Below are 25,984 nucleotides of genomic sequence, written 5' to 3' on the forward strand. Positions count from 1 at the left end.
TCATCACATTCCGCAGAGCGTGGTTGAAAGCAAGCGTGAGGAATTCCGCAATCTGAAGCAAGGCTCTTTGTCTGTCTATGACTACAACAAGTTGTTCCAGAAGCTCGCCCGTTTTGCCAAGCAGGATGTTCCTGATGAGAAGAGCATGATATACCAGTTCAGGGGTGGTCTCAGGGAAGATATTCAGCTCGCTCTTGTTCTCTTTGAGCCTTTGAGATACGATGAGTTCTACAACATGGCGCTGAAGCAAGAGGCTGCTCAGTTGAGGTGTGATGCTTCCAGGAAGCGCGTCAGAGATGTTACTCCTTCTTCCTCTACTCAAGTGGCCAAGCAGCAGAAGTTTTGGCTTCCTCCTCCTCCGTTCCGTCAGCCGTATCAGCAGAAGAGCAAAGGTGGTAGTGGTTCTTCCCACCCACCCAACCCAGGCTTTCAGAACAAGGCTTCGTCTCAACCTCCAAGATCGAGTGCTCCGTATCACCGTCCGCTCTCAGAGGTCACGTGCAACAAGTGCCAACAGAAGGGTCACTATGCCAACAAGTGTTTCAACCAGAGGCGTCTTCCTCCTCCTCCTCCTGTGAGATCGGCAAGTACAGCTGTGGTCAAGCATAACCCCAAGCATGCCAAGGTCAATTTGATGAATGCAGCTCAGGCAGAGGACTCGTCAGATGTGATCATGGGTAACCTTCCTGTTAATGATATTCCTGCAAATGTTCTTTTTGACACGGGTGCATCGCATTGTTTCATCTCGAGACCATTTTCATCTAAGCATGGTTGCCTTTGCAAATTTTGCCTAGTCCTTTAGCAGTTGTCTCTCCCGGTAAGCGCATGCAGGCTAACTCCATTGCTCCGGATGTTTCTATCACTTTGGGTGACTACAAGTTTCTATCTTCTCCAACGGTTCTTGGTGACTCGGATATTGATCTTATTCTCGGGATGGATTGGCTTTCTAAGCACAAGGCACATCTTGATTGTGCAGCCAGGCAGATCCAATTGACTCATTCGTCTGAGGATGTAATTATCTTTGCCGCTCGGGATAATACTATCCGTCTGTTTTCTCTCAATGAGAAGGGTGAATTGGATGCTATTTCGCAGATTCCGGTTGTTTGTGAATATCCAGACGTCTTTCCAGAAGAGCTCCCAGGAATGCCTCCGCACCGGCCAGTTGAATTCGTTATTGAACTTGAGCCTGGCACGGAACCTGTGTGCAAACGTCCCTACAAGCTCGGCCCCGAAGAGTTGAAGGAGCTGAAGAAGCAACTCGATGAGCAAGAAAGATTGGGTCTCATCCGGCCTAGTACTTCTCCGTGGGGTTGTGGTGTTCTTTTTGTGAAGAAGAAGGATGGATCGAGTCGACTTTGTGTTGATTACCGTCCAGTGAATAAGAAGACCATCAAGAACAAATACCCACTTCCCAACATCAATGAGCTGTTCGAACAACTCAAGGGTGCTCAAGTATTCTCCAAGCTTGATCTCCGTATGGGTTATCACCAGATTCGCATTTGTGAAGAAGATATTCCCAAGACAGCATTCAGAACAAGCTTTGGTTCATATGAATACACTGTCATGTCTTTTGGCCTCGCCAACGCTCCTCCGACGTTCTCTCGCATGATGAACTTCATCTTCAACGCCTACACCAATGACTTCGTTTTGGTCTATCTCGATGACATTCTGGTTTTCTCGAAGAACAAGGAAGATCATGCCAAGCACTTGCGTTTGGTTCTTGACAAGCTCAGGGAACATCAGTTCTACGCCAAGTTCTCCAAGTGTGAATTTTGGCTCGATGAGGTTCTTTATCTTGGCCATATCATCTCTGCCAAGGGCATTTCCGTGAATCCCGAGAAGGTATCCGCAATTGTGAATTGGGAACCTCCTCAGAACATGAAGCAACTCCGCAGTTTCCTCGGTCTCGCAAGCTATTGCAGAAGATTCGTTGAAAACTTTTCTAAGATCGCGAAGCCTCTCTCAAATCTTCTTCAGAAGCACGTCAAGTACGTTTGGTCTCCGGAGTGTGATATTGCTTTCAAAACTTTGAAAGAGAGATTGATCACTGCTCCAGTTTTGACTCCGCCTGATGAAACCAAGCCGTACGAGGTCTTTTGTGATGCCTCTCTCCAAGGTCTCGGTGCAGTTTTGATGCAAGAGAAGAAAGTTGTTGCTTATACCTCTCGCCAGTTGAAACCTAATGAGAAGAACTACCCCACTCATGATCTCGAGTTGGCGGTAGTTGTGCACGCTTTGTTGACTTGGAGACATCTTCTATTGGGAAGAAAAGTGGACATTTTCACTGATCACAAGAGTCTCAAGTACATCTTCACTCAGCCTAATCTCAACCTAAGGCAAACTCGATGGGTCGAAATGATTCAAGAGTATAATCCGAGTATTGAGTATACTCCAGGCAAGGCCAATGTGATTGCTGACGCTTTGAGCAGAAAGGCCTACTGCAACAGTCTGATTCTAAAGCCTTATCAACCCGAGCTTTGTGAAGCTTTCCGCAAGCTTAATCTGCAAGTTGTTCCTCAAGGTTTCCTCGCCAACCTTCAAGTCTCTCCTACCTTAGAAGACCAGATTCGCCAAGCCCAACTTCTTGATGCGATGGTGAAAAAGGTGAAGATTGGGATTGCCAAGAGTCAGTCCAAGTATAAGTGCTACCGCCTTGATGACAAGGACACTCTCTTCTTCGAGGATCGTATTGTTGTGCCCAAAGGTGAACTTCGTAAAGTGATCATGAACGAGGCTCACAATTCTCTTCTCTCCATCCACCCTGGGAGCACGAAGATGTATCAGGACCTCAAGCAAGCTTATTGGTGGACTCGAATGAAGCGCGAGATCACTCAATTCGTGAATGAATGTGATGTGCAAGCTTATTGGTGGACTCGAATGAAGCGCGAGATCGCTCAATTCGTGAATGAATGTGATGTCTGCAGAAGAGTGAAGGCAGAACACCAAAGGCCAGCTGGTCTCCTCCAACCTCTTGCCATTCCAGAATGGAAGTTTGACCACATTGAAATGGACTTCGTGACTGGGTTTCCAAAGTCCAAGCGTGGCAATGATGCTATATTCGTTGTCATCGACAAGCTCACCAAAGTGGCTCATTTCTGCCTATCAAAGAGTCGATCACTGCAGCTCAATTGGCGGAACTCTATACCTCTCGCATTGTCTCTCTGCACGGTATTCCTCAAGTGATCTCTTCAGACCGTGGCAGCATCTTTACCTCCAAGTTTTGGGATTCTTTTCAGAAGGCCATGGGCACCAACATCCGCTTCAGCACTGCTTTCCATCCTCAAACAAGCGGTCAAGTCGAGCGTGTCAACCAGATTCTCGAAGACATGCTCAGGGCTTGTGTGATTTCTTTCGGCATGAAGTGGGAGGACTGTCTTCCTTATGCTGAATTCTCATACAACAACAGTTTTCAAGCAAGTTCGGGCAAGGCCCCTTTTGAAATTCTGTATGGCAGGAAGTGCCGTACCCCTCTCAACTGGTCTGAAACCGGTGAACGTCAGCTGCTGGGTAATGACTTAATCACAGAAGCAGAAGAAATGTGCAAAGTCATTCGTGATAACCTCAAAGCAGCCCAATCCCGCCAGAAGAGCTACTATGATAGTAAGCACCGTGATTTGGCTTTCGAGATCGGAGATCATGTTTACCTCCGTGTCTCTCCTATGAAAGGTACTCGTCGCTTCGGTATCAAAGGGAAGCTTGCCCCTAGATACGTGGGACCTTTCAAGATTGTCAGCAAGAGAGGCGACCTCGCCTATCAGCTCGAGCTTCCTTCAAACTTTGCCAATGTTCATGATGTGTTCCATGTCTCCCAACTCCGAAAGTGCTTCAAGACGCCTGAACGCACCGTCAACTTCGAGGACATTGAGCTCCAAGAAGATCTCTCCTATCGTGAGCACCCAGTTGCTATTCTTGAAGAGACTGAACGCAAGACTCGCAACAAGTCAATCAAATTTCTCAAAGTCAAGTGGTCACACCATTCCGACCGTGAAGCTACCTGGGAACGCGAGGATCACCTCCGTTCTGAGTACCCGGAGTTCTTTCAGTCCTAGATCTCGGGACGAGATCTTTTCGTAGTGGTGGAGTGTTGTAACACCCCGGATGTAACTTTCCCAATTTGTACTCCAACTCTTGCCGTTTCCGGCGTTAAGTTATATTTATTTCTCGGGTTCGGGTCTTTGTCTCCGTGTGTTGTTTTTCTTTTTCGTGCATCTCTTATCATGTCATCTCGTGCATTGCATTTGCATACATGTTCATCTCATGCATTCGAGCATTTTCCCCGTTGTCCGTTTTGCATTCCGGCGCTTCGTTCTCCTCCGGTGGCCATTTCTAGCTTTCTTTCGTGTGTGGGGATTAAACATTTCCGGATTGGACCGAGACTTGTCATGCGGCCTTGGTTTACTACCGGTAGACCGCCCGTCAAGTTTCGGGTCATTTGGACTTCGTTTGATACTCCAACGGTTAACCGAGGGACCGAAAAGGCCTCGTGTGTGTTGCAGCCCAACACCCCCCAAATTTGGCCCAAAACCCACCAAACTCTGCTCCATGTCCTAGAGCGTTCGATCACGATCGCGTGGGCGAAAACCGCACCTCATTTGGACTCTCCTAGCTCCACTTATGCCTATTTAAACCACTCCCCCCGTCCAACAGATCAACCCCGCCACCGACGGACGTGTCCGGATCGGACCGGACAACGTCCGCCCGCCTCCCGTCCAGTCCGCGCGCGCCACGTGGGCCGCGCCCACATCGCCGCCGCCGGGCCCGCCTGGCCTGCGCCCGGCCCCCGCGCGCCGCCTCCCGGGCCGAGCGCCCCCGCGCGCCTCTCCGCCTCCAGCCCCGCCGCCGGACCCGCCGCCACGCCGCCCCGCCGCCGCCACGTGCCGCCGTCGCCGGCCGGCGCCACCGCGCCGGCCCGCCGCCTCCACGCGCCGCCGCCCGCCTCCGCCCCGGCTTCTTCTTCTTCAACTCCGGCGCCAAGTCCGGCCAGCTACAGTGCTCCCCGGCGATTCCTCGAACCGCGTGCAGATCGGATCTGGAAATATCTCCTCCTCGGTTGACTTTTCACTCCCGAAACCCTAATTTTTATGCGATGTTTGACTGCTTGTATCTCCGCAACCGTAGCTCCGTTTTGGGCGTATGATATATCAAAATCTTCGCCTCGACATGTACATCATTTCATTCCATTGCATCATTTGCATTTGAGGTCATCTTGTTGCCCAAAATGCTGTTAGAAGGAGGCTTCGTGAGTTAAATTGCAGATCCGTTAGTTCATCATGCACTTTTGTCATTTTTGCCATGTTTAATTCGTGCATGATATGCCTGTGCCCCTTTGGGATGAATTGTTAAGAATTTTGTCTTCTTTCCAGAGGTGCCACCCATGCATTTTTAGGATGTGTGTGTTGTCTTGTGCAAGCTTGCGAAGAGAGGTACCTGAGATTGCTGATTTCAGGGACTTAGTGATTTTCACTAAGTCTGGGATATTTTAGTTCATGATGCTATATGTCCAGCTTGTTTCCTAGTGATCCGTGCCTCTTTTGAGGATGATCAGTAAGGGAGTTTTGATATTTATGTTATGCTCTATCCATCCATGTCTTTGTTTGCATATGTGGAGTGTCTCTAGGTTGACTCAATCGAGCTCAACTTTTGCTTCGTTGTTAATCTGGGCAGATCGTCAACTTGTTTGCGATTTTGCCGATGCTACCGTTAGTGTTCCATGCATGCTATGCCTTTGTTCTTGCCATGTGTAGCTAGCATATTGTGCCTTCTTCTGGTTATATGATTTGCCTTGCCATGACTTGCACCGTAGTGAGTGCATCGAGCTCGTTTACATGCCTTCGTGAGTTATATTCAGCATGTCTCAGTTTTCACTAAGTCTGAAAACTGATTGTGTTTATGCTATGTTCGTGTGCCGTTAGATATTTTGTGAACCCTTTTGGCCCCAGGTCACTTTGGGTGTTTTGTTAAGCTTGTTGAGTAGCTCCATTCCATGTTCTTACTTGTCATGTTCAGGTTTTGTATCATGTTGTTTTGCTGCTCCGAAGAGGGCTTCGTGATCTGAAATTTCAGGCTAGTGTTAATTTCACTAAGTCTGGAATCTGTTTTGCATATTCATTTTTGCCATGCTTGTTTGAACCTCTTAATGGATGAATTTGCCTATGGCTCAGTGCTAGTGTTTTGTTAACCATCTTGTGTACATCACTGCCATGTATTTTGTTTTCATGTTTGGTGGCTGTAGCATGTTCATTTCGTTGCATTTAGATGCCTACTTGCTGTAAATCGCAGACCGGTGTCATATCTTAAAACGCTTGCCATTTCCAAACCGTAACTCCGATTCCAATGATCTTTATATCGTTTTCAAGCGATTTCATCCCCTCTATCCAGTGGCACCCGCCATTTTTGAATCGCTTGCCATTTCCAAACCGTAACTCCGATTCCGGCGTTCTTTATATCGTTTTCAAGCGATTTCATATCATATTTCCAGTGGCACACTTGGATTTCCAAGTTGAGGCCAGGTTCATGCATTTCCTATCATATCTTGCATTTTGCATCCCGCATCGCATCCCGCATAGCATACCATCTTTGCATTGCGTTGTTTGAGTTTGCACGTGGTTGATTGTATCCTTGTTGCTTGTTTGTCTTGTTTGGGTAGAGCCGGAAGAAGAGTTCGCTAACGAGGAGCCCGTTGAGTTTGCTTTCAAGGATCCAGTCAACTCTGACAACTGTGTAGGCAAGATGATCATACCCTCGAAATCACTACTATCTTTGCTATGCTAGTTTGCTCGCTCTTTTGCTATGCCAATGCTACGATGCCTACCACTTGCTTTCAAGCCTCCCAAATTTCCATGTCAAACCTCTAACCCACCATGTCCTAGCAAACCGTTGATTGGCTATGTTACTGCTTTGCTCAGCCCCTCTTATAGCGTTGCTAGTTGCAGGTGAAGATTGGAGCCCGTTCCTTGTTGGAACATTTATTTACTTGTTGGGATATCATTATATTGCCATGTTATCTTAATGCATCTATATACTTGGTAAAGGGTGGAAGGCTCGGCCTCTCGCCTAGTGTTTTGTTCCACTCTTGCCGCCCTAGTTTCTGTCATATCGGTGTTATGTTCCCGGATTTTTGCGTTCCTTACGCGGTTGGGTTATAATGGGAACCCCTTGATAGTTCGCCTTGATTAAAGCTTTTCCAGCAATGCCCAACATTGGTTTTACCATTCGCCGCCTAGCCTTTTCTTTCCCTTGGGTTCTACAGACTCAAGGGTCATCTTATTTTAACACCCCCCCTCCCCCGGGCCAGTGCTCCTCTGAGTGTTGGTCCAACCGAGCGATGTTCGGGGCTACCAGGGGCAACTCTGGGCTGGCCTACCCAACGTCTGGCTCATCTGAGTGTGCCCTAAGAACGAGATATGTGCAGCTCCTATCGGGATTTGTCGGCACATTCGGGCGGTGTTGCTGGTCTTGTTTTAACCTATCGAAGTGTCTTGAGTAACCGAGATACCGAGTCTGATCGGGACGTCTTGGGAGGAGGTCTATTCCTTCGTTGACCGTGAGAGCTTGTCATGGGCTAAGTTGGGACTCCCCTGCAGGGATTTGAACTTTCGAAAGCCCGTGCCCGCGGTTATGGGCAGATGGTTATTTGTTAATGTCCGGCTGTAGATAACTTGAACCTTAACTTAATTAAAATGAATCAACCGAGTGTGTTACCGTGATGGCCTCTTCTCGGCGGAGTCCGGGAAGCGGACACGGTGTTGGAGTAATGTTTTGCGCAGGTTGCTCTCTGGTTTCTCGCTCGCGCTTTGCCACCTCTTCCCGCTCTCTTTTGCGTATAAGTTAGCCACCATACTTGCTAGTCGCTTGCTGCAGCTCCACATATATTTACCCTGCCTTACCTATAAGCTTAAATAGTCTTGATCGCGAGGGTGCGAGATTGCTGAGTCCCCGTGGCTCACAGATTACTATTATACCAGATGCAGGGCCTGATGATTCCACTCCAGCAGACGCGTATGATCTCAAGTGGGAGTTCGACGAGGACTCTCAACGTTACTATGTTTCCTTTCCCGATGATCAGTAGTGGTGCCCAGTTGGGGGTGAACGGGACCGTTGTCGCAAGTTGGGTTCTCTTTTATTTTGGCGCCGTAGTCGGGCCATGAGTGTTTGGATGATGTAATGTTATTTATGTACTTGATTGACGTGGCGAGTGTAAGCCAACTATGTTATCTCCCCTTTATTATTTACATTACATGGGATGTTGTGAAGATTGCCTAACTTGCGACATGTGCCTTCAATGCGATTATGTCTCTAAGTCGTGCCTCGACACGTGGGAGCTATAGTCGCATCGAGGGTGTTACACGTCATCTGCACGGACTCATCGGCACCTGCAAGCTGGTTTTGGAAGTATCTGTGAGCCACGGGGACTCAGCAATCTCGCACCCTCGCGATCAAGACTATTTAAGCTTATGGGTAAGGTAAAGGTATGAGGTGGAGTTGCAGCAAGCGACTAGCATATATGGTGGCTAACCTGTTCGCAAAAAAGAGCGAGAAGAGAAGGCAAAGCACGAACGAAGAACTATGATCAAGAAGTGATCCTAGAACAACCTACGTCAAGCATAACTCCAACACTGTGTTCACTTCCCGGACTCCGCCGGAAAGAGACCATCACGGTTACACACGCGGTTGATGTATTTTAATTAAGGTCAACTTCAGGTTTTCTACAACCGGACGTTAACAAATTCCCATCTGCCCATAACCGCGGGCACGGCTTTCGAAAGTTTAAATCCCTGCAAGGGTGTCCAAACTTAGCCCATCACAAGCTCTCACGGTCAACGAAGGATATTCCTTCTAGCGGGAAGGCCCGATCAGACTCGGAATCCCGGTTACAAGACATTTCGACAGGGTAAAACTAAACCAGCAACACCGCCCGAATGTGCCGACAAATCCCGATAGGAGCTGCACATATCTCTTTCTCAGGGCACACTCAGATTGTCTTAGGTACGGGTAGGCCAGCCCAGAGTTGCCCCTGGTGGCCACCGGCAGCTGACAGGTTGGACCAACACTCAGAGGAGCACTGACCCGGGGGGTAAAATAAAGATGACCCTCAGGAGCGCGACTCCCAAGGGAAAAGAAAAGGCTAGGTGGCAAATGGTAAAACCAATGTTGGGCATTGCTGGAGGAGTTTTACTAAAGGCGAACTGTCAAGGGGTTCCCATAATAGCCCAACCGCGTAAGGAACGCAAAATCCGGGAACATAACACCGATATGACGGAAACTAGGGCGGCAAGAGTGGAACAAAACACCAGGCATAAGGCCGAGCCTTCCACCCTTTACCAAGTATATAGATGCATTAATTAAATAAGATATATTATGATATCCCAACAAGTAAACATGTTCCAACAAGGAACAACATCTCCATGTTCCAACAAGGAACAAACTTCAATCTTCACTTGCAACTAAGAACGCTATAAGAGGGGCTGAGCAAAGCGGTAACATAGCCAAACAACGGTTTGCTGGGACAAGGTGGGTTAGAGGCTTGGTTCAACAACATGGGAGGCATGATAAGCAAGTGGTAGGTATCGCAGCATAGGCATAGCAAAAGAGCGAGCAACTAGCAAGCAAAGAACGAGTCCATGAAATCCCGCAAGGAAGAAGAACGAGTCCATGAAGGAGACAAACGGACGTAGACGAACGGGTCCTCACAAACGCGATGTTATCGGAACCAACCCGACGAGGCAAACACCGGAAAGAAGCACACAACATAGTAAACAAACCACACATGAACATGATATGATATGCGGGATGCGGTATGTGATGCATATGCATGATTTGAAAAGGAATGATTGAACCTGGCCTCAACATGGAAATCCAAGTGTGCCACTAGAAAGGTGAGATGAAATCGCTTGAAAAAGATATAAAGATCACCGGAATCGGAGTCACGGTTTGGAAATGGCAAGCAATTCAAATATGGCACCGGTCTGCGATATATGACAAGTAGCCATCTAAATGCAACAAGATGAACATGCTATAGCACCCAAACATGGCATCAAAATACATGGCAGGAATCCATTCATGATGCTTAACAAAAGATGAACACTGAGCTACGGCCAATTCATCCATTAACAGGTTCAAACAAACATGGCAAAAATGCATTTGGTAAACAGATTTCAGACTTAGTGAAATTAACATTTGTCTGGAATTTCAGATCAGGTAGCACACTTTGGAGCATGAAAACTATATGCTACAGGACCTGAACATGGCAAAGTAAAGCATGACATGAAGCTACTCAAAGAGCTTAACAAGAGTCCCTTAGTGACCTTGAGCCAAAAGGGATCAGAAAATACAATTGCAAGCATGTGAACATGGCAAAAGCATAATCAGATCTCAGACTTAGTGAAAAACTGGAGCATGCAAATCAGATATCAAGTAGGCATGTTTACGAGCTCGATGCACTCACTACAGAGCATGTCATGACAATCTAAGAATACACCCATCAAGAATACACATTATACAAGCTATACATGGCAAGAACAATAACATAGCATGCACGGATCAACTACACCATCCTCGGCAAAATCGCTAACAAGTAGACAATCTGCCCAGATTCACGAAATAGCAAAAGTAGAGCTCGATTGACTTAAGCTAGGGTGCTCCATAATTGCAAACAAAGACATGGATGGATAGAGCACTACAAGATTAACAAAACATCCTTACTGATCATTCTCAAAAGAGGCACGGATCACTAGGAAACAACAAGAACATATGGCATATTGAGATAAACAGATCAAGGACTTAGAGAATTCCTAAGTCCCTGATATCAGCATTAACGAATGCTCCACTTTGCAAGCTTGTGCTAGTCACCACACACATCACAAAAATACATGGATGGCATCTCTAGAAAGATGGCATGGCATATAACAAAACACAAGTAGAGCTCAGGGGCATATCATGCACACATTAGTCATGGCAAAAATGACAAATAGCTATTTGGAGCAGCAGATCTGACAATTATCTCAAATAGCATTCTTTCAACAGCATTTTAGGCATCAAGATGAGCTCAAATGAAAATGATGCAATGAGATGAAATGATGTGCTCTCTGAGACGAACATTTTGATATGCTATATGCCCAAAACGGAGCTACGGGTGATGAGTTATGGCATGATGAACATGGGCATATGAATCTGGAAATTTCGAGGACTTAGTGGAATTATACCTTCGCGAAAATCAACACGGGACGGAGGGATCCGGAATGGAGCGGTGTAGATCTGAGACGGGACGTGTTTGGATGGGGAAGTGGTGGATCTGATCCATCTTCCTCGGATCCGGCGCGGGACGAGCTCTCCGGCGAGCTCGCGACTCCGGCGATGACCGAAGAGGATGGAGGAGGGCGTGAGGCGGCGCGAGGAGGTCGGGGCCGGCCGGGCGGCGCGGTTGCCGGCGGGAGGCGGCGGCGAGGGAGCTCGGCGGCGGCGCGAGCGAGGCGGCGGAGATGGCGGCGCCGGCGAACGAGGCGGCCGGCGGCGAGCGACGACGGGCGGCGGCGCGTGGCTGCCGGCGGCAGAGGCGCGCGGTGGCCGGCGCATACTCCGGCGAAGGGCGACGAGCCGCGGTGCGGGCACGCGCCCGTGGGCATGCGGTGGCGGCGACCAGGCTCGCGCGGGCCCGATCTGGGCTCCGCGGGCCGGCGCGGTGGGGAGGAGAGAGGCGGCGACACATGGCGCGAGCTGGTTGGCTCGCGGCGGCGGCAGGGTGACGTGGCATGACGGGATTTACCGGAGTGAGGTGGAGGGCGCAGCGGACATGTCCGGTGTGGAAGAAAAGTGTCTGGTGGCGCGAGGATGAAGAAGACAAGGGTTTCGTCCGCGAATTTGGAAGGGTTGCACCTATATATATGTAGAGGGAGCTAGGAGAGTCCAAATGAGGTGCAGTTTTCGTCCACGCGATCGTGATCGAACGACCGAGATGATGGAGGAGGTTTTGGTGGGTTTTGGGCCAAATTGAAGGGGTGTTGGGCTGCAACACACACGAGGCCTTTTCGGTCCCTCGGTTAACCGTTGGAGCATCAAATGAAGTCCAAATGGTATGAAACTTGACAGGCGGTCTACCGGTAGTAAACCAAGGCTGCTTGGCAAGTCTCGTTCCAATCCAGAAATGTTTAACCCCCACACACGGAAGGAAGGTAGAAAAGATCACCGGAGGAGATAGGAGCGTCGGAATGCAAAACAAACAACGGGAAAAATGCTCGGATCCATGAGACAAACATGTATGCAAATGAAATGCACATGATGACATGATATGCAATGCATGACACGCAAGCAATGACAAAGAAACAACAGCGAATAATTGGATGACACCTGGCACATCGGTCTCGGGGCGTTACACCAGGGTTGTAGTACCGTTGCAGCACCGGTCCACTACCACCAGGGCCTTGCCGCCTCAGGGGACTTCGGCCATGAACGGCAGCGGAGCTCGAGCCCAAATCCATGGAGACAAGGAGGTCATTACGGATGTAAGACATGATTGAAGCAATTCCAAGGCCGCTTGATAGATGGGGAAGCCCCTCCTCGACGTGATTCGGCCGTGGGGAACTTAAAACAGGCGGAATCGACCGCCGCCGCCGTGGATCGGGGACCGGCAGACGCGGGGAATCCAGCTCCCCTGTTTTTCTCGTTATGGCTGTTTTGTACAACGGTTGCAACAAAACGTATTTTTTTTGCTGCAACGGTTGGCTCGGTACACACTCGCGCGCAGATCTAACGGTTCGCGCTAACCGCATCGAACGGCTCGGGCTCGACCGGCCCAACAGTTGGGCCGGTGCGCCGGCGCAGATCGCTGCCCTTTTTATATCCGCATCATGGCATTCATTTTTAAGGCCTGGTATTTTTTTTACTCCCACTCGGACCTAGGCCTTTTTCAGTCCATTTATGTTTGGCTTCCATACAAAGAGGGGGTTGCGCTGGAAGTATTTCGTAGCAAACGAAAAAAAAATGCCGGCTCCTACCCTCGTGGGCGAACTTCTCGTTCACGCTGGCGTTCCGTGTGGGGAATGTCAGCTAGATATTCAGGTCCGTTTTATTAGATGGTCCCAATGAATAATTATTGGAAGCGATTTATTGAAGATTATGTTAATAATCCTGAAAAGTTTGCTCGCATTTGTCAGCTTCTTTCTTCCTTTTCCTTCCTTGCAGGATGGCGTTCCCTGTGACACATGTGGTAAACATCCAAACAACTCAAAAAAAAATCGCCAGATAACTTGCCGAAGAATCTATTTTAGGGGGGAGCCATGGCACCCATTATCTATCTTAGGGAGGAGCCATGGTCCCGATATCCATCTTAGGTGGTTGGAGTACAGAAGATTGCCGAAGTTGTTTTCCGATGCGGTGGGGCTTAAAGTGATGGTTGGGGCGGCCGCCGGCATGGCAGTGGGGAGGGCGGGGCAGCGAGGCAGCACTAGACGCCTCCACGAGGGCGAAGGCAAACGGTTAGGCCTGGTCTGGCCGGCGGTTACACATGGAAGAAGCTAAAGGTACAAGATGAACAGTGCGCGACCCATTTTCAACCGTTGGATGAAAATCTAAGGGTTCTAGTTGAAAGTGACCGATGGACTTTTATTTGCAGGTACCTGATTTATAGTCGGTCCCATAATCCAATTATGCGCGCACCTGCTGTCATCGACTTATATTTTGTACTAGCAAGAAGCTCGTGCATTGCACGGAACATCAAGATGTATTTCTTTACAAAACACCTGTTGTGATTAACCCATGCAAGAGTAATCCCATGTGTAAAAACTAATGATATCTCGAGAATTTTATCGGAAAAATGGTATCTGGAGAATTTCATCGAAAAGAATGATATCTCGAGAAAGATGAGAGATAAGGTGAGGAGGAGTGGGGCGTGGTGGTGACTGGTGGTCGGATTGGGCGGAGGTATGGGGATGGACGGCAGCAGCCACCATGCCAGATTGTTCCAGAGACTTTTTTTTTAATTGCTCAGCAATGAGGTTGTGAGAGATAAGGATGAATGAGGCAGGGCCTTATCTGTAAATGTGGATAGATGTGCGGATATCTTTTGTAAAATTGTTATAGTTTGCTTTCTATTCATCAGATATAGATCGAACGGTCTATATTACAAGATGGTAGGCACATCATTATCATCAACTTGATTTTTTATAAGAATAAAGATGAGGCAATTTTGCTTTATTTTGCGCCTCCTTGGGCCGAGCAAGTCATATCATACTAACTAACGACTTACGATGAATGGTTAAGAGAAGATATTTTCATCCGTCAGAGTTCAAGTATTAGACTTGATATTGATATTCGTATCTTTTAAATTTATTTCAAACATTTTAACGATGTGTGTTTAGTAAGTGGGAACTTTTTCTTCGACTATGAAAACATATATGATGATTTTATCATAACGATGTGTGCTTAGTGAAAGGGGACTTTTCCATCTACTAGAAAAACATATACGATGACTTTATCGATCTCAAAATTATGTACGGATTCAATCTCTGAGATGTGCTCGCAAGGACAGGACGTGCGTGTGCGCTGGGTGTGTGTATGTATAAAAACTGACGCACTCACTGGTCGCAACACCACAAAACAGAATACTTGTACAGCCAAAAGAAAACAAAAACACGAACAGAAAATCACAGCGCGATGGCAAACGACGAGCGCGGCGCCGGCGAGGAGCGGGGAGCGGCGGAGGACAGCATCGTGTGGAGGGAGGAGGCGGGGAAGTTCGAGACGCCCGACGGCGAGGCCTTCCTCCAGTACCGCCTCGTCGTCCAGCCGCGCGCCTCCTCCGTCCGCGGCGGCGCGTCCCCGGCGGCGATGGACATGGTGCACACGTACGTGCCCGGGAGCAAGCGCGGGCAGGGGCTCGCCGCGCGCCTCTGCGACGCCGCCTTTGCCCACGCGCAGCGCCACGGCATGCGCGTCATCCCCACCTGCTCCTACATCTCGGTACGGTCGCCCCTCTTCCCTTTCCTCTGCCCCGAAGACCAAATCAGCTCTTGCTCCGTGAGTTTCTCGGTGGTCAGCGCTAAATGATATATCTGCCCCAGAAAATGAAAACGGAGTCGTGATTGATTTCTCGGTAGCGATAAGCTAAATAGAAATACTGATTGTGACTGTTCTCGCGTAGACTCGCGATTCAAGATTTAGGGGATTTGATTGAACTTCTTCAGGTCAGCATTTTTATCTGGGCCGTAACTTCAGCTGCAGCTTGGCTATGTCTACATGAACATTCTTTTCGAAGATCTCCATTTTCGAGCTAATAGTTCTTCAGCTCGTCGCAAAACAAGTTGTTGAACTGCTTGGGAACTGCAATCGTCTCAACATTTTTATTCTTCAGCTGTTGCTGACCCTGATGCCTGTTCCCTGAACTGCAGGACACGTACCTCCCTCGCAATCCGGCGTGGAACGAACTTGTCTACAAGGCTGACGAGCCCAAACACAGCAGCACCAGCAGTAGCATGTAGTAGAACAAGTAAATCGTGTGCCCACCTCAAAAGCTGTGGGTGTGCTCAGCTGCTATGTTAGTGTATCACTGAATAATCAGTTGCCCGGTTGATCAACCATGGCGACGCGCCCCTTGTAAGCCCTACATCGCTGCGACTATTGAGCTTAAGATTCATGGCATTCATGTAAAAGCATCAAGCAGAAACAGGTCTTCGTTTTCATCCGTGTAGAACATTGATGCGGAACGCGAAACAGGTCTTCGTTTTCATCCGTGTAGAACATTGATGCGGAACGCGAAACAGGTCTTCGTTTTCATCCGTGTACAAGCATCGGTAGACCGGAAACACATATTCGGTGGATGCTTTCATGGTTCAGGCCCAAGTTTCATGATATTTTCGATGGACAACCACACACACACACATATATTCAGCGGCGAAATAGTGTTCAGATTCACGGAAATACTGAAAACATGTCAAAACTGTAAAACAGTCTGCTGTGATTTTCACATGATATTATTTGCCAGCCACGAGAATTATGCAATACTACAAGGGATACATGTACTTATGCATAACTTTGTAGAGACACCCTGATATCATTTGCCAGACTTGAGAATTGTGGAATGCTGCGAATGATACCCATAATTATACATAACTCGGTTGTTACACAAGGGTGCCTCCACCCGTTTGGATATGGTGTTTATTTTCTGGCCCACTTTATACCAGCAACATACATAGCATATAGTATAATACAACATGCCTTCAACCCGAAAAGGAAACAAGACAAGTACTGTGTATGTACATATCGTTCCAACATGAACACGGTATGGAACGAAATAAGCCGGTCCTCTCCATCCGCATCATAATATCAGCCTGTGATGAGATTATCGACCATCTCCATTACCCGTCGTGGTGGTTGCCTTTAGGAGGTGCTGCTCACCCAGGGACAAAGTAATCCATCTTCTCCACCGGCAGGTTTAGCACTGAAGTATCAGCCTGAAAAATGCAAGTCTTAAGTTAGTTATATTCACTATGCCTGGCATAGAAATTCAGATCACACAAGGTCCAGCTAGCCGCTCCAGTGCCAAATGAATAACATAATACACACTTAGTCGTAGATCATATCGCATACCTCCTCAAATGGAACAAACACAAAGGGAGTCAAACCCCTGCTGTGGGAAACAGCAGGCACGTCTGGGTCGTGCGTCTCGTTCTCCTCCCAGTCCTCAACAAGTTCAAGTATGTTGCCTTTCCAGTTTCCTAGTTCGGTTCCATTCACCCCGGTGGTTAGGATCTTTAAGACATCCAACCTGTTATTTGCACCAATTGTAGTGCCTCTAACCCTGCAGAATGTTAGTGCAAAATTAGGTAAGGCGGTAAGTACCAACACCAATAAAGAAATTCAAGTCAAAATACCTAAAGACCCATAGAGAAATTCAAGTCAAAATACCTAAGGCGCATCCTAACAAGTGTGTACCGATGTCCAGGATATAGGAGTGCCATTTCTATCTGCATGCAAGAAAGAGAAGCTAATGTTAGCAAGTGATGGACACTGGACAGTGCCCAAGAATGGATAGACAGTCCTCAATTTTTCACCTGGCCATCCCCTGACAGTGTATAGTCGCCTTTAAACACACTATCGCCTTTTGATGCTCGGAGATGCATGCACTTGACAACATCTTTAACTTTCTGTGGGGAAATCTGCTCATCGCAGGAAAGCAGAACATCAAATGATGTTTCACAAACAATAATCATATTGTTCACCAAAAAAAAGGTTCAAATAGGAACCTTGTACAGGAACTTCCCGGTTGGAAAAAATCTCAAGTAACGGTAGTAGCAAACCTGAAGTCAAAAGAAAAATATTAGTAATGAAACTAACTTGGAAACGATAGGAAAAATCAATAATATAACCTACTGAACAGAGTATGTAGAGGCAAAATGTCTTAAAATAGACAATAATTCCTTGAGATAAACAGAGAGTAACACCATACCACATTGACAGTTTTCTTGAACTGCCATTCTGTAATTCCAGTATGAATATATGTGTTTCTACTAACATAAAGACCTGGAGAAGCAGCAAGTATCAAACATCAATGCAAAGATAACACAGCTAGAATAACAAATGCTCTAGCAAACACATAAATAACAAGACATTAAGGAAATTGAAGCAACGCCTTTCAGCTGGTCTTTGGTGAAGTATTTACCAGGAAACTGCAACCATCTATGCAATAGGATAAGTTCATAGTGAAATCAACACTAACACGTAATAACCTAAATGATGAAGAAGAGTGGGAGCACTGACCACTATCAACAACCTAATATACCTTTAATAGCATGCTCACTAGAGGCCATACTAACATATCTATGTTGTACTTGAAATTATGTCATTAAGCCCCACAGCTCAAGTGTGTAAAGAAAAAAAAGGAGTTAGATATAGTGCTCTGTTATGACCGGGGTAACTTATACCCGCAGGAGGCCCACTGGGCAGGTTTAGTTAGGGGCTTAGCCCACAAGTTATCTTATTTTTATTAGCATCGTGGTTATATAAACAAGCTGTAAGACTCTTTTGGAGATTAAGCAATAAGACAATTCTATTGCCCGGCTCCCGAGGAGCCGGAAACCCTAAACCCTAGCCGCCTCCTGTCACCGCCGCCGCCTCCTCCCACGCGCACGACGGCTCCCAGCCGCCGGCAGCCGCGTGCTCGTCCACGTCCAACTCCCTCTTTCCCCTACAACCTCCGGCCTAGACCCGGTAGAACCCCAGCTCCTACCACCTTGGTATCAGTTAGCTCAGCACCGCGCCGCTGCCCTCTCCATCCACGCCGCTGGTCCCCACCTCCGGCGCACCCACCGCCCAGATGCCGGCTCCCTCCACCGCGTCGCCCGCCGCCATCTACACCCCGGAGGACGTCACCGGGGTCCTCCACGACCTCATCACAGCAGTCCAGGGGATCTGGCTGTACTTGGCCAGCCCCTGCGGGCCGCCGCCGGCCCTGCCGTGGTACTCGCCGCACGCGGTGGCTTCCGCGGCGTTCGTTGGGCCGCTACAGCCCCAGCTGCAGCTGCAGCCGCCGCCCGCCACCACCCCGCAGTGGCCGCAATGGCCGTCGCCGGCCCTCGCGGCACCCCCCGCGCCGCTCACGCCCATGCAGCAGCCGCTGCCGCTGCAGGCCCCTCCGCCGCCAGCACCGGGCCAGCTCCGACCACGCCGGGAGGTGTTCCGATCCAGCAGGTCCGCTTCCCACCGTCGCCATCACCGCTCCCGGCCTGGCTGTCCGAGTCATCGCTGCAGCCGGTCTACACTACAGCCAGGGACCAGCCGACGCCCACCCTACCGTACAGCGATCCGTCCGGCTCTGCGGGTCCCTACGCGGGCCGCGCCGACCCGCCGTTCCACGGGGTACCCCCGGTCCCCACCGACCACGCCACCATCCTCGCTGCTCCGCACCACCGAGCCGTTCGGCCACGGTGGTCATACCCAGACGCCGCCACAATTCGCCAAGATCGACTTCGCCACCTACGACGGTACTGAGGACCCCCTCAACTGGCTCAACCAGCGCGAGCAGTTCTTCCGCGGGCAACGCACACTTGCGTCGGACCGCACCTGGCTCGCCTCTTATCATCTCCGGGGCGCCGCACAGACGTGGTATTACGCCCTCGAGCAGGATGAGGGCATGCCCCCTTGGGAGCGTTTTCGCGAGCTATGCCTCCTTCGCTTCGGGCCGCCGATCTGCGGGAGCCGACTGGCGGAGCTCGGCCGCCTTCCCTTCACCTTAACGGTGCAGGACTTCGCCGACCGTTTCCAGGCCCTGGCATGCCACGCGCCGGGTGTGATGGCGCAGCAGCGGGCCGAGCTCTTCCTCGGCGGTCTTTCGGATCACATCTGCGTGGACGTGGAGCTGCGGGGACCCCAGGACCTCCAGACGGTCATGTACTACGCTCGCGCCTTCAAACGTCGCGCGCATGCCTTGCAGTAGGCGAAACAGACTCACGGTGGCCGACAGGCCGCCAGACCGCCCCCGACAGCACCTGTGCCGGGCCGGATGCCCCCGGCCGCTCCAGCGGCGACTACTCCGGCCGCGACGCGGCCCTTCCGTCGGCTTTCTCAGGCCAAGCAGCTCAAGCGACGTCGCCAGGGGCTTTGCTATAACTGCGATGAGCCCTACGTGTCGGGCCATGTCTGCTCGCGCCTCTTCTACTTGGAGACGGCCGACTACGTCGAGGAGGACACACCCGCCAACGGGCTCGGCGAGTTGCCGCCACCAGTTGCTGCAGAGGCCGCCCCCATGCCCGCTCCAGCGACGGCGCTCGTGGTCTCGCTCCATGCGCTTGCCGGCATCCGCGATGAGCGAACTATGCTTTTGCCGGTGACGATTCACGGCGAGCGCCTGGTGGCCCTCCTGGATACGGGCTCCACGCATAACTTCCTGCCCGAGGCTACCATGCGCTGCTTAGCACTTCAGCCGATGGGCGGGGAGCAACTTCGGGTCACGGTGGCTAACGGCGACCGCCTCCGATGCCATGTGCTGGCGCGGAACGTGCCCATCACCAACGGCGACGAGCACTTCACTGTCACATGCGCCGGCATCGACTTGGGCTGCTTCGACTTCATCCTTGGCGTCGACTTCTTGCGGACTCTCGGTCCCATCCTCTGGGACTTCGACGCCCTGACGATGACCTTCTGGCGTCTAGGCCGCCGCGTCCAGTGGGAGGGCATTGGGGGCGCCTCACCAGCGACGCCACAACTTCAGCTGGCCGCGATCGCCACCGAGCCCAAGCACCCATTGTTGGATCACCTCCTGCAGCAACACGGCGACCTCTTCGACGAGCCTCAGGGCCTTCCGCCAGCACCCCTACCGCTACCCCCAGCTGTAGAAGGACGAGCTGGAGCACCACATTCATCTCCTGCCGGGCACGGCACCGGTTGTAGTGCAGCCCTACCGCTACCCCCAGCTGCAGAAGGACGAGCTGGAGCGGCAGTGCGCGCTCATGCTCGCCTTGGGCATCATCCGGATCTCCACGTCGCCGTTTTCAGCGCCGGTCCTCCTCGTCCGCAAGTCGGACGGAACGTGGCACTTCTGCATCGACTACCGCGCCCTTAATGCCATGATGCTCAAGGACAAGTTTCCTATTCCGGTGGTCGACGAGCTCCTGGACGAGCTACATGGGGCGCGCTTCTTCACCAAGCTCGACCTCCGGTCGGGCTACCACCAGGTGCGGATGCACCCGGATGATGTCGCCAAGACGGCGTTTCAGACTCATCATGGCCACTTTGAGTTCTTGGTGATGCCTTTTGGCCTCTCCAACGCCCCGGCGACCTTCCAGGCTTTGATGAACGACGTCCTCTGCCCCTACTTGCGTCGGTTTGTGCTCGTTTTCTTTGATGATATTCTTATCTACAGTGCCTCATGGGCGGAGCACCTTCAGCACGTCGCCATCGTCTTCAACGAGCTTCAAGCGCACCATCTTCATCTTAAGCGCTCGAAGTGCTCGTTCGGGACGCCTTCAGTCACCTACCTCGGCCACGTCATCTCGGCCAAGGGGGTTGCTATGGACGCCGACAAGGTGGCGGCTGTCGCGGCCTGGCCAACCCCGCACTCACCGTGGGCTCTTCGTGGTTTCCTGGGCCTCGTGGGGTACTATCAGAAGTTCATCCGGGAGTTCAGCCTCATCGCGTCCTCGCTCACGCGCCTGCTGCGTCGCGACGCCTTTGCCTGGGATGCGGAGGCGACAGCGGCATTCGAGGCTCTTAAGGGGGCCCTCACGACAGGTCCCGTTCTTCAGATGTCTGACTTCGACCGCCCGTTCGTCGTGGACTGCAACGCCTCCGGTGTGGGGTTCGGCGTTGTCCTTCATCAGGGCGATGGACCTCTCGCATTCTTCAGCATGCCCTTCGTCGTGCGCCATCTTAAGCTCATGACAGCTCATTGGCTTGGTGCAGGCGATGCGCCATTGGCAGCCCTATCTTTGGGGTCGGTCGTTCTAGATTCGCAGGATCACTACAACCTCAAGTTCTTATTGGACCAGAGGTTGTCTACTGTGCCGCAGCGTCAGTGGATCAGCAAGCTCTTTGGCTTCGACTTCAGCGTCGAGTATCGTCCGGGTCGCCTTAACACCGTGGCCGACGCCCTGTCTCGCCGCGACGCCGACCACAACGCCGCCGTCGGCGACTCTGAGGGGACGACGCTCTGCATCCGCTCGGGGCCCTCTTTCGCCCTCCTCACCGACATCCGTCGGGCCACCGCGGCCGCGCCGGACGCCCTGCTCCTTCAGCAGCGGCTTGCTGCGGGCGACCTGGAGGAGCCGTGGCGCCTCGCAGATGGCTTGCTCCTGCATGGGCACCGTATCTTCATGCGGGAGCACGACGACCTCCATCACCAAGTTCTGCTGCTGGCCCACTCGGCCGGCCACGAGGGTGTGCAGAAAACCCTCCATCGTCTCCGCGCCGACTTCTATATCCCCGGTGATCGGGCCCTGGTCCGGGACTGGGTGCGGTCTTGTGTGACGTGCGAGCGCAACAAGACGGAGACACTACGGCCGGCTGGTCTGCTACAGCCCTTGGAGGTGTCGTCTTAGGTCTGGGCTGATATCTCCATGGACTTCATCGAGGGCCTTCCCAAGGTGGGCGGCAAGTCCGTCATCCTCAGGGTGGTCGACCGCTTCTCCAAGCATGCTCGCTTCATCGCGCTCGGCCATCCCTACACTGCCGAGTCCGTGGCCCGTGCCTTCTTCGACGGCATCGTCCGCCTCCACGGGTTTCCCTCTTCGATCGTCAGCGATCGGGACCCGATGTTCACGAGGCATGTCTGGCGCGATCTCTTTCGGATGGCGGGCGTGAAGCTCCACCTGAGCACGGCCTTCCACCCTCAGACGGACGGCCAATCCGAGGTCGTCAACAAGGTGATTGCCATGTATTTGCGTTGTGTCACAGGTGATCGTCCTCGTGCTTGGGTGGATTGGCTCACGTGGGCGGAGTACTGCTACAACACCTCCTATCACTCCGCCCTGCGCGCCACGCCATTCGAGGTGGTCTACGGCCGACCGCCCCCGCCCATCCTGCCGGTTGACCCGGCGACGGCTCGGACGGAGGCGGCGGGCGATCTTCTTCTCAACCGCGACGAGATGCTTGCGAAGGTACGGCAACGCCTCATTCAGGCCTAGCAGCTGGCCAAGCACTACTGCGACAGCCACCATCGCGAGGCAGAGTTCACGGTGGGCGATTGGGTGTGGCTGCGTCTTCTTCACCTCTCTACGCAGTCCCTGGACCCACGCGCGAAGCGCAAGCTGGGCCCTCGCTACGCCGGGCCCTTTGCTGTCTTGGAGCGCATCGGGAAGGTGGCCTACCGCCTTCAGCTTCCGGCCGGTGCTCGCATCCACGACGTCTTCCATGTGGGGCTGTTGAAGCCCTTCCGTGGGGAGCCACCGGCGGCCACCCCCGCGCTTCCTCCGACCTCCGACGGGCGCCTCCTTCCGGGACCAAAGAAGGTGTTGCAGGCCCAGCTACGTCGCGGGGTGTGGTACTTGTTGATCCAGTGGGCTGGCCTTCTGGAGGAGGAGGCTACTTGGGAGCAGCGCGACGAGTTCCGCCAACACTACCCAGACTTCCAGCTTGAGGACGAGTTGTTTGCGCAGGCGGGGAGAGATGTTATGACCGGGGTAACTTATACCCGCAGGAGGCCCACTGGGCAGGTTTAGTTAGGGGCTATGACCGGGGTAACTTATACCCGCAGGAGGCCCACTGGGCAGGTTTAGTTAGGGGCTTAGCCCACAAGTTATCTTTTTTTATTAGCATCGTGGTTATTAAACAAGATGTAAGACTCTTTTGGAGATTAAGCAATAAGACAATTCTATTGCCGGGCTCCCAGAGGAGCCAGAAACCCTAAACCCTAGCCGCCTCCTATCACCGCCGCCGCCTCCTCCCACGCGCACGACGGCGCCCAGCCGCCGGCAGCCGCGTGCTCGTCCACGTCCAACTCCCTCTTTCCCCTACAACCTCCGGCGTAGACCCGGTAGAACCCTAGCTCCTACCATGCTCTGAATCTAAATAGCACTTTATAAAAATTTCCTATTTATTGCACAATAACTGACACACAAAGATCTAGAAAGAACTTCCACAAATCCTACTTGGTTTTCATGGTGACCCAAGTTACTGAAATAAGAAATAATTGGAATTTCCTAGGCCACATCTGGTCAGGTTGAACAGATTAAAAAAACAACGATATTAACCTTCAAAGCAATTTTCCTGTTCAAATCAATGTGATTCTACAATGCACCATATCATATAATCGAATGCAGAACTGCTACTTGATATTTACCATCAATTCGGATTCTTGGTCTCTGCACCCACATTTTTCTCCAGGAAGAATCATATAACGACTGCACCATCCTGAAGTTTGCCTCTATTCCATTCCTCTTTATATAAAAAAGTCAGGTGTTTGAGAAACACGACGAGTGTGAAAACCAAATACTAAAAATATATATGCATAGTAACCTGCCAGGTTTTCAGGCAAGCGTTCCGCCACAAAGTAGGATTGCGTGTAGTATATTTCCACTTGCGGCAGACACAAGCAGCCCTCCCTAAAGTATATGGGCTCATTCTCCCAAATATCTGTTGAGAATATTGCCACAAAATAGTTAAGCAAAGCATTATGACATTGATTACCATAATCTTGCCACAAAGCTCATAAGCGAAGCAATATGGATTAACTACTGTGATCTAATATTATCAAAAATAATCTCGCACTGATGTCATGATGGAATGAGGCACCAAGTGATATTAAATTGTGTTCATGCCAATATGTTGTGATATGCTGACTTGTAAAGTAATATTCACTCAAGAGAAAAGACAGTACAGGTACTTTCTCGATGCCCAGGATATACTTACCTTTCTTTTGTACTTATTTCGAAAATTGACATGGTCTTGAATAAAATCATTTGACTGGTACTTTTTCTAAGTATATCTTAGCAAAAAGAAAAACAGTACAGGTACTTTTGATGGCAAATCCATTTATATCATTACCATGTTACAAATCTAACAGTTATGCTTATCTTAGTGGTCTGAATTTTAAAAGGTCGACCGCACACATTTTCAAACAATACCTATTTGAGAACAGGTGCGGTACACAATTAAAACCCAGTTAATGATTTAGCAAAATATTTAAACTGCATGCATCAAAATTCAAAAGGATAATAAATGGTGTCATTTAGCCCATACAAATAGGTAATCATCACCTCGATAAGCAGTTCATCAGGTAAGCACTGGTGAATGAGTGCCAGATCGGGCGTACTGCTCAAACTGTTGAACGGTGACACGGGTGGAACTCTTATTCCATATAGTTCTGTGAACAAAATCAACAGCAGAACACAGAAAGCTCGTAAATCTTCCATTATGCTAAAGCTAATGGCCATGTCATTGACCAATGCAAATGAGAGTAGGGCCAAGCAACCACTTAATGTTGTACTTACTCAACCATGGTCTATCTGTTGAAATATATCCCGTGCTTCTTAGATGATCAAATGAGTTAAACTCTGGGCGAATATCAAAGGAGATATCTGCATGAGAAGAAAATGATGTATCACACAAATTTTCCAAAGTGATGACTTATCCAAAATTCTGCAACAAAAATAAAGAAACCTCCAGCCATTAGACACACAGGATCAACAGCACAGAAACCCAATCCTCCAACCTAAGCAACCCTAAACGAATTTGTCGGGTGCACGCCCAGCTCGGCAAGTTTAGCGCCGAGGGGCAGCAGCGCTTCACAGATACTATCACATACCGAATCTAATGGTGGGTTGCCTAGGGGCACTGGGGTGAGAGGGAAGAGGCGGATTCGCTCGGGTATAGGAGGAGAGGGGCTGGGCCAGTGTCAGGGCCTCTTCCTGGCCCCGAGGCGCCGGCGCTCGTGATTGCGGCGGCCTCCCGCGCGCGGAGGAGGAGGGGGAATCCGACACGTCGTACTGAACAACGAATACGGCTGATCTCTTCCGAAGACAAACGAGGTAGAGTAACAAAAATTCTCCGCGTGAGCCCACGAATTCGAATGGAATGAGCGAATGAATACCTGGGGAAGCCATGGGGAGCCGGAAATTCGGAGGAATCGGAGCGGGGAATGGTGTTGGCGGGCGCGCGGGCGTTGGAGAGGGGACGACGAACAGAGGGGGAGGCTCGTGGCCTCCGGAGGGAGAGCTCGTGTCTCTCTTCTCCTGCTGCAATATTTACAGCCACGGAAATTTGTTTCTCGGAACTACTATAATCAGCGTGGTGCACCCGGTCGGTTCCTCCCTTTTTTTGTAAGAAGATGACGTGTTATGATAACTTAGCCTATCTATTTAGGACCTCTTTAATTTGTACTATGAATTTCAAGATATTGCAAAGCCATGTGTTATATGTGCCTTGTGTAGGATTTTCATTTGTTCAATTTGCATCACATGAAAAACAAAATTTATATCATGTCCGGTGGTATAGGGAACTCGATGCAATTTCTATTATGTTCGAGATGCTTGTACTTCTCATGAACTTTTATAATAAACTCGGA

At 50.5% G+C, this 25,984-nt stretch overlaps 2 protein-coding genes across 2 annotated transcripts; one reads left to right on the top strand and one right to left on the bottom strand.

Annotated features, from left to right (window-relative positions):
* Nucleotides 1-14,571: 14,571 nt before the first annotated feature.
* On the top strand, nt 14,572-15,718 carry LOC125538272 (acetyltransferase At1g77540-like). The gene is made up of 2 exons (XM_048701547.1): nt 14,572-14,952; nt 15,381-15,718. Exons 1-2 carry the CDS (start codon nt 14,647-14,649, stop codon nt 15,468-15,470), a joined length of 396 nt encoding a protein of 131 aa, XP_048557504.1. The 5' UTR covers nt 14,572-14,646; the 3' UTR covers nt 15,471-15,718.
* A 352-nt stretch (nt 15,719-16,070) lies between these two features.
* LOC125538271 (F-box protein 7) lies at nt 16,071-25,703 on the bottom strand. The gene is made up of 11 exons (XM_048701546.1): nt 25,511-25,703; nt 24,912-24,998; nt 24,678-24,784; nt 23,938-24,054; nt 23,762-23,858; nt 17,438-17,511; nt 17,235-17,288; nt 17,043-17,147; nt 16,897-16,955; nt 16,579-16,789; nt 16,071-16,442 (listed from the first exon to the last, which is right to left on the bottom strand). The coding sequence occupies exons 1-11, from the start codon at nt 25,521-25,523 to the stop codon at nt 16,383-16,385; spliced, it is 984 nt and encodes a 327-aa protein (XP_048557503.1). The 5' UTR covers nt 25,524-25,703; the 3' UTR covers nt 16,071-16,382.
* Nucleotides 25,704-25,984: the final 281 nt, after the last annotated feature.

This window comes from Triticum urartu, chromosome 2, assembly GCF_003073215.2.
Source record: "Triticum urartu cultivar G1812 chromosome 2, Tu2.1, whole genome shotgun sequence".
NCBI classification, from domain to species: domain Eukaryota; kingdom Viridiplantae; phylum Streptophyta; class Magnoliopsida; order Poales; family Poaceae; genus Triticum; species Triticum urartu.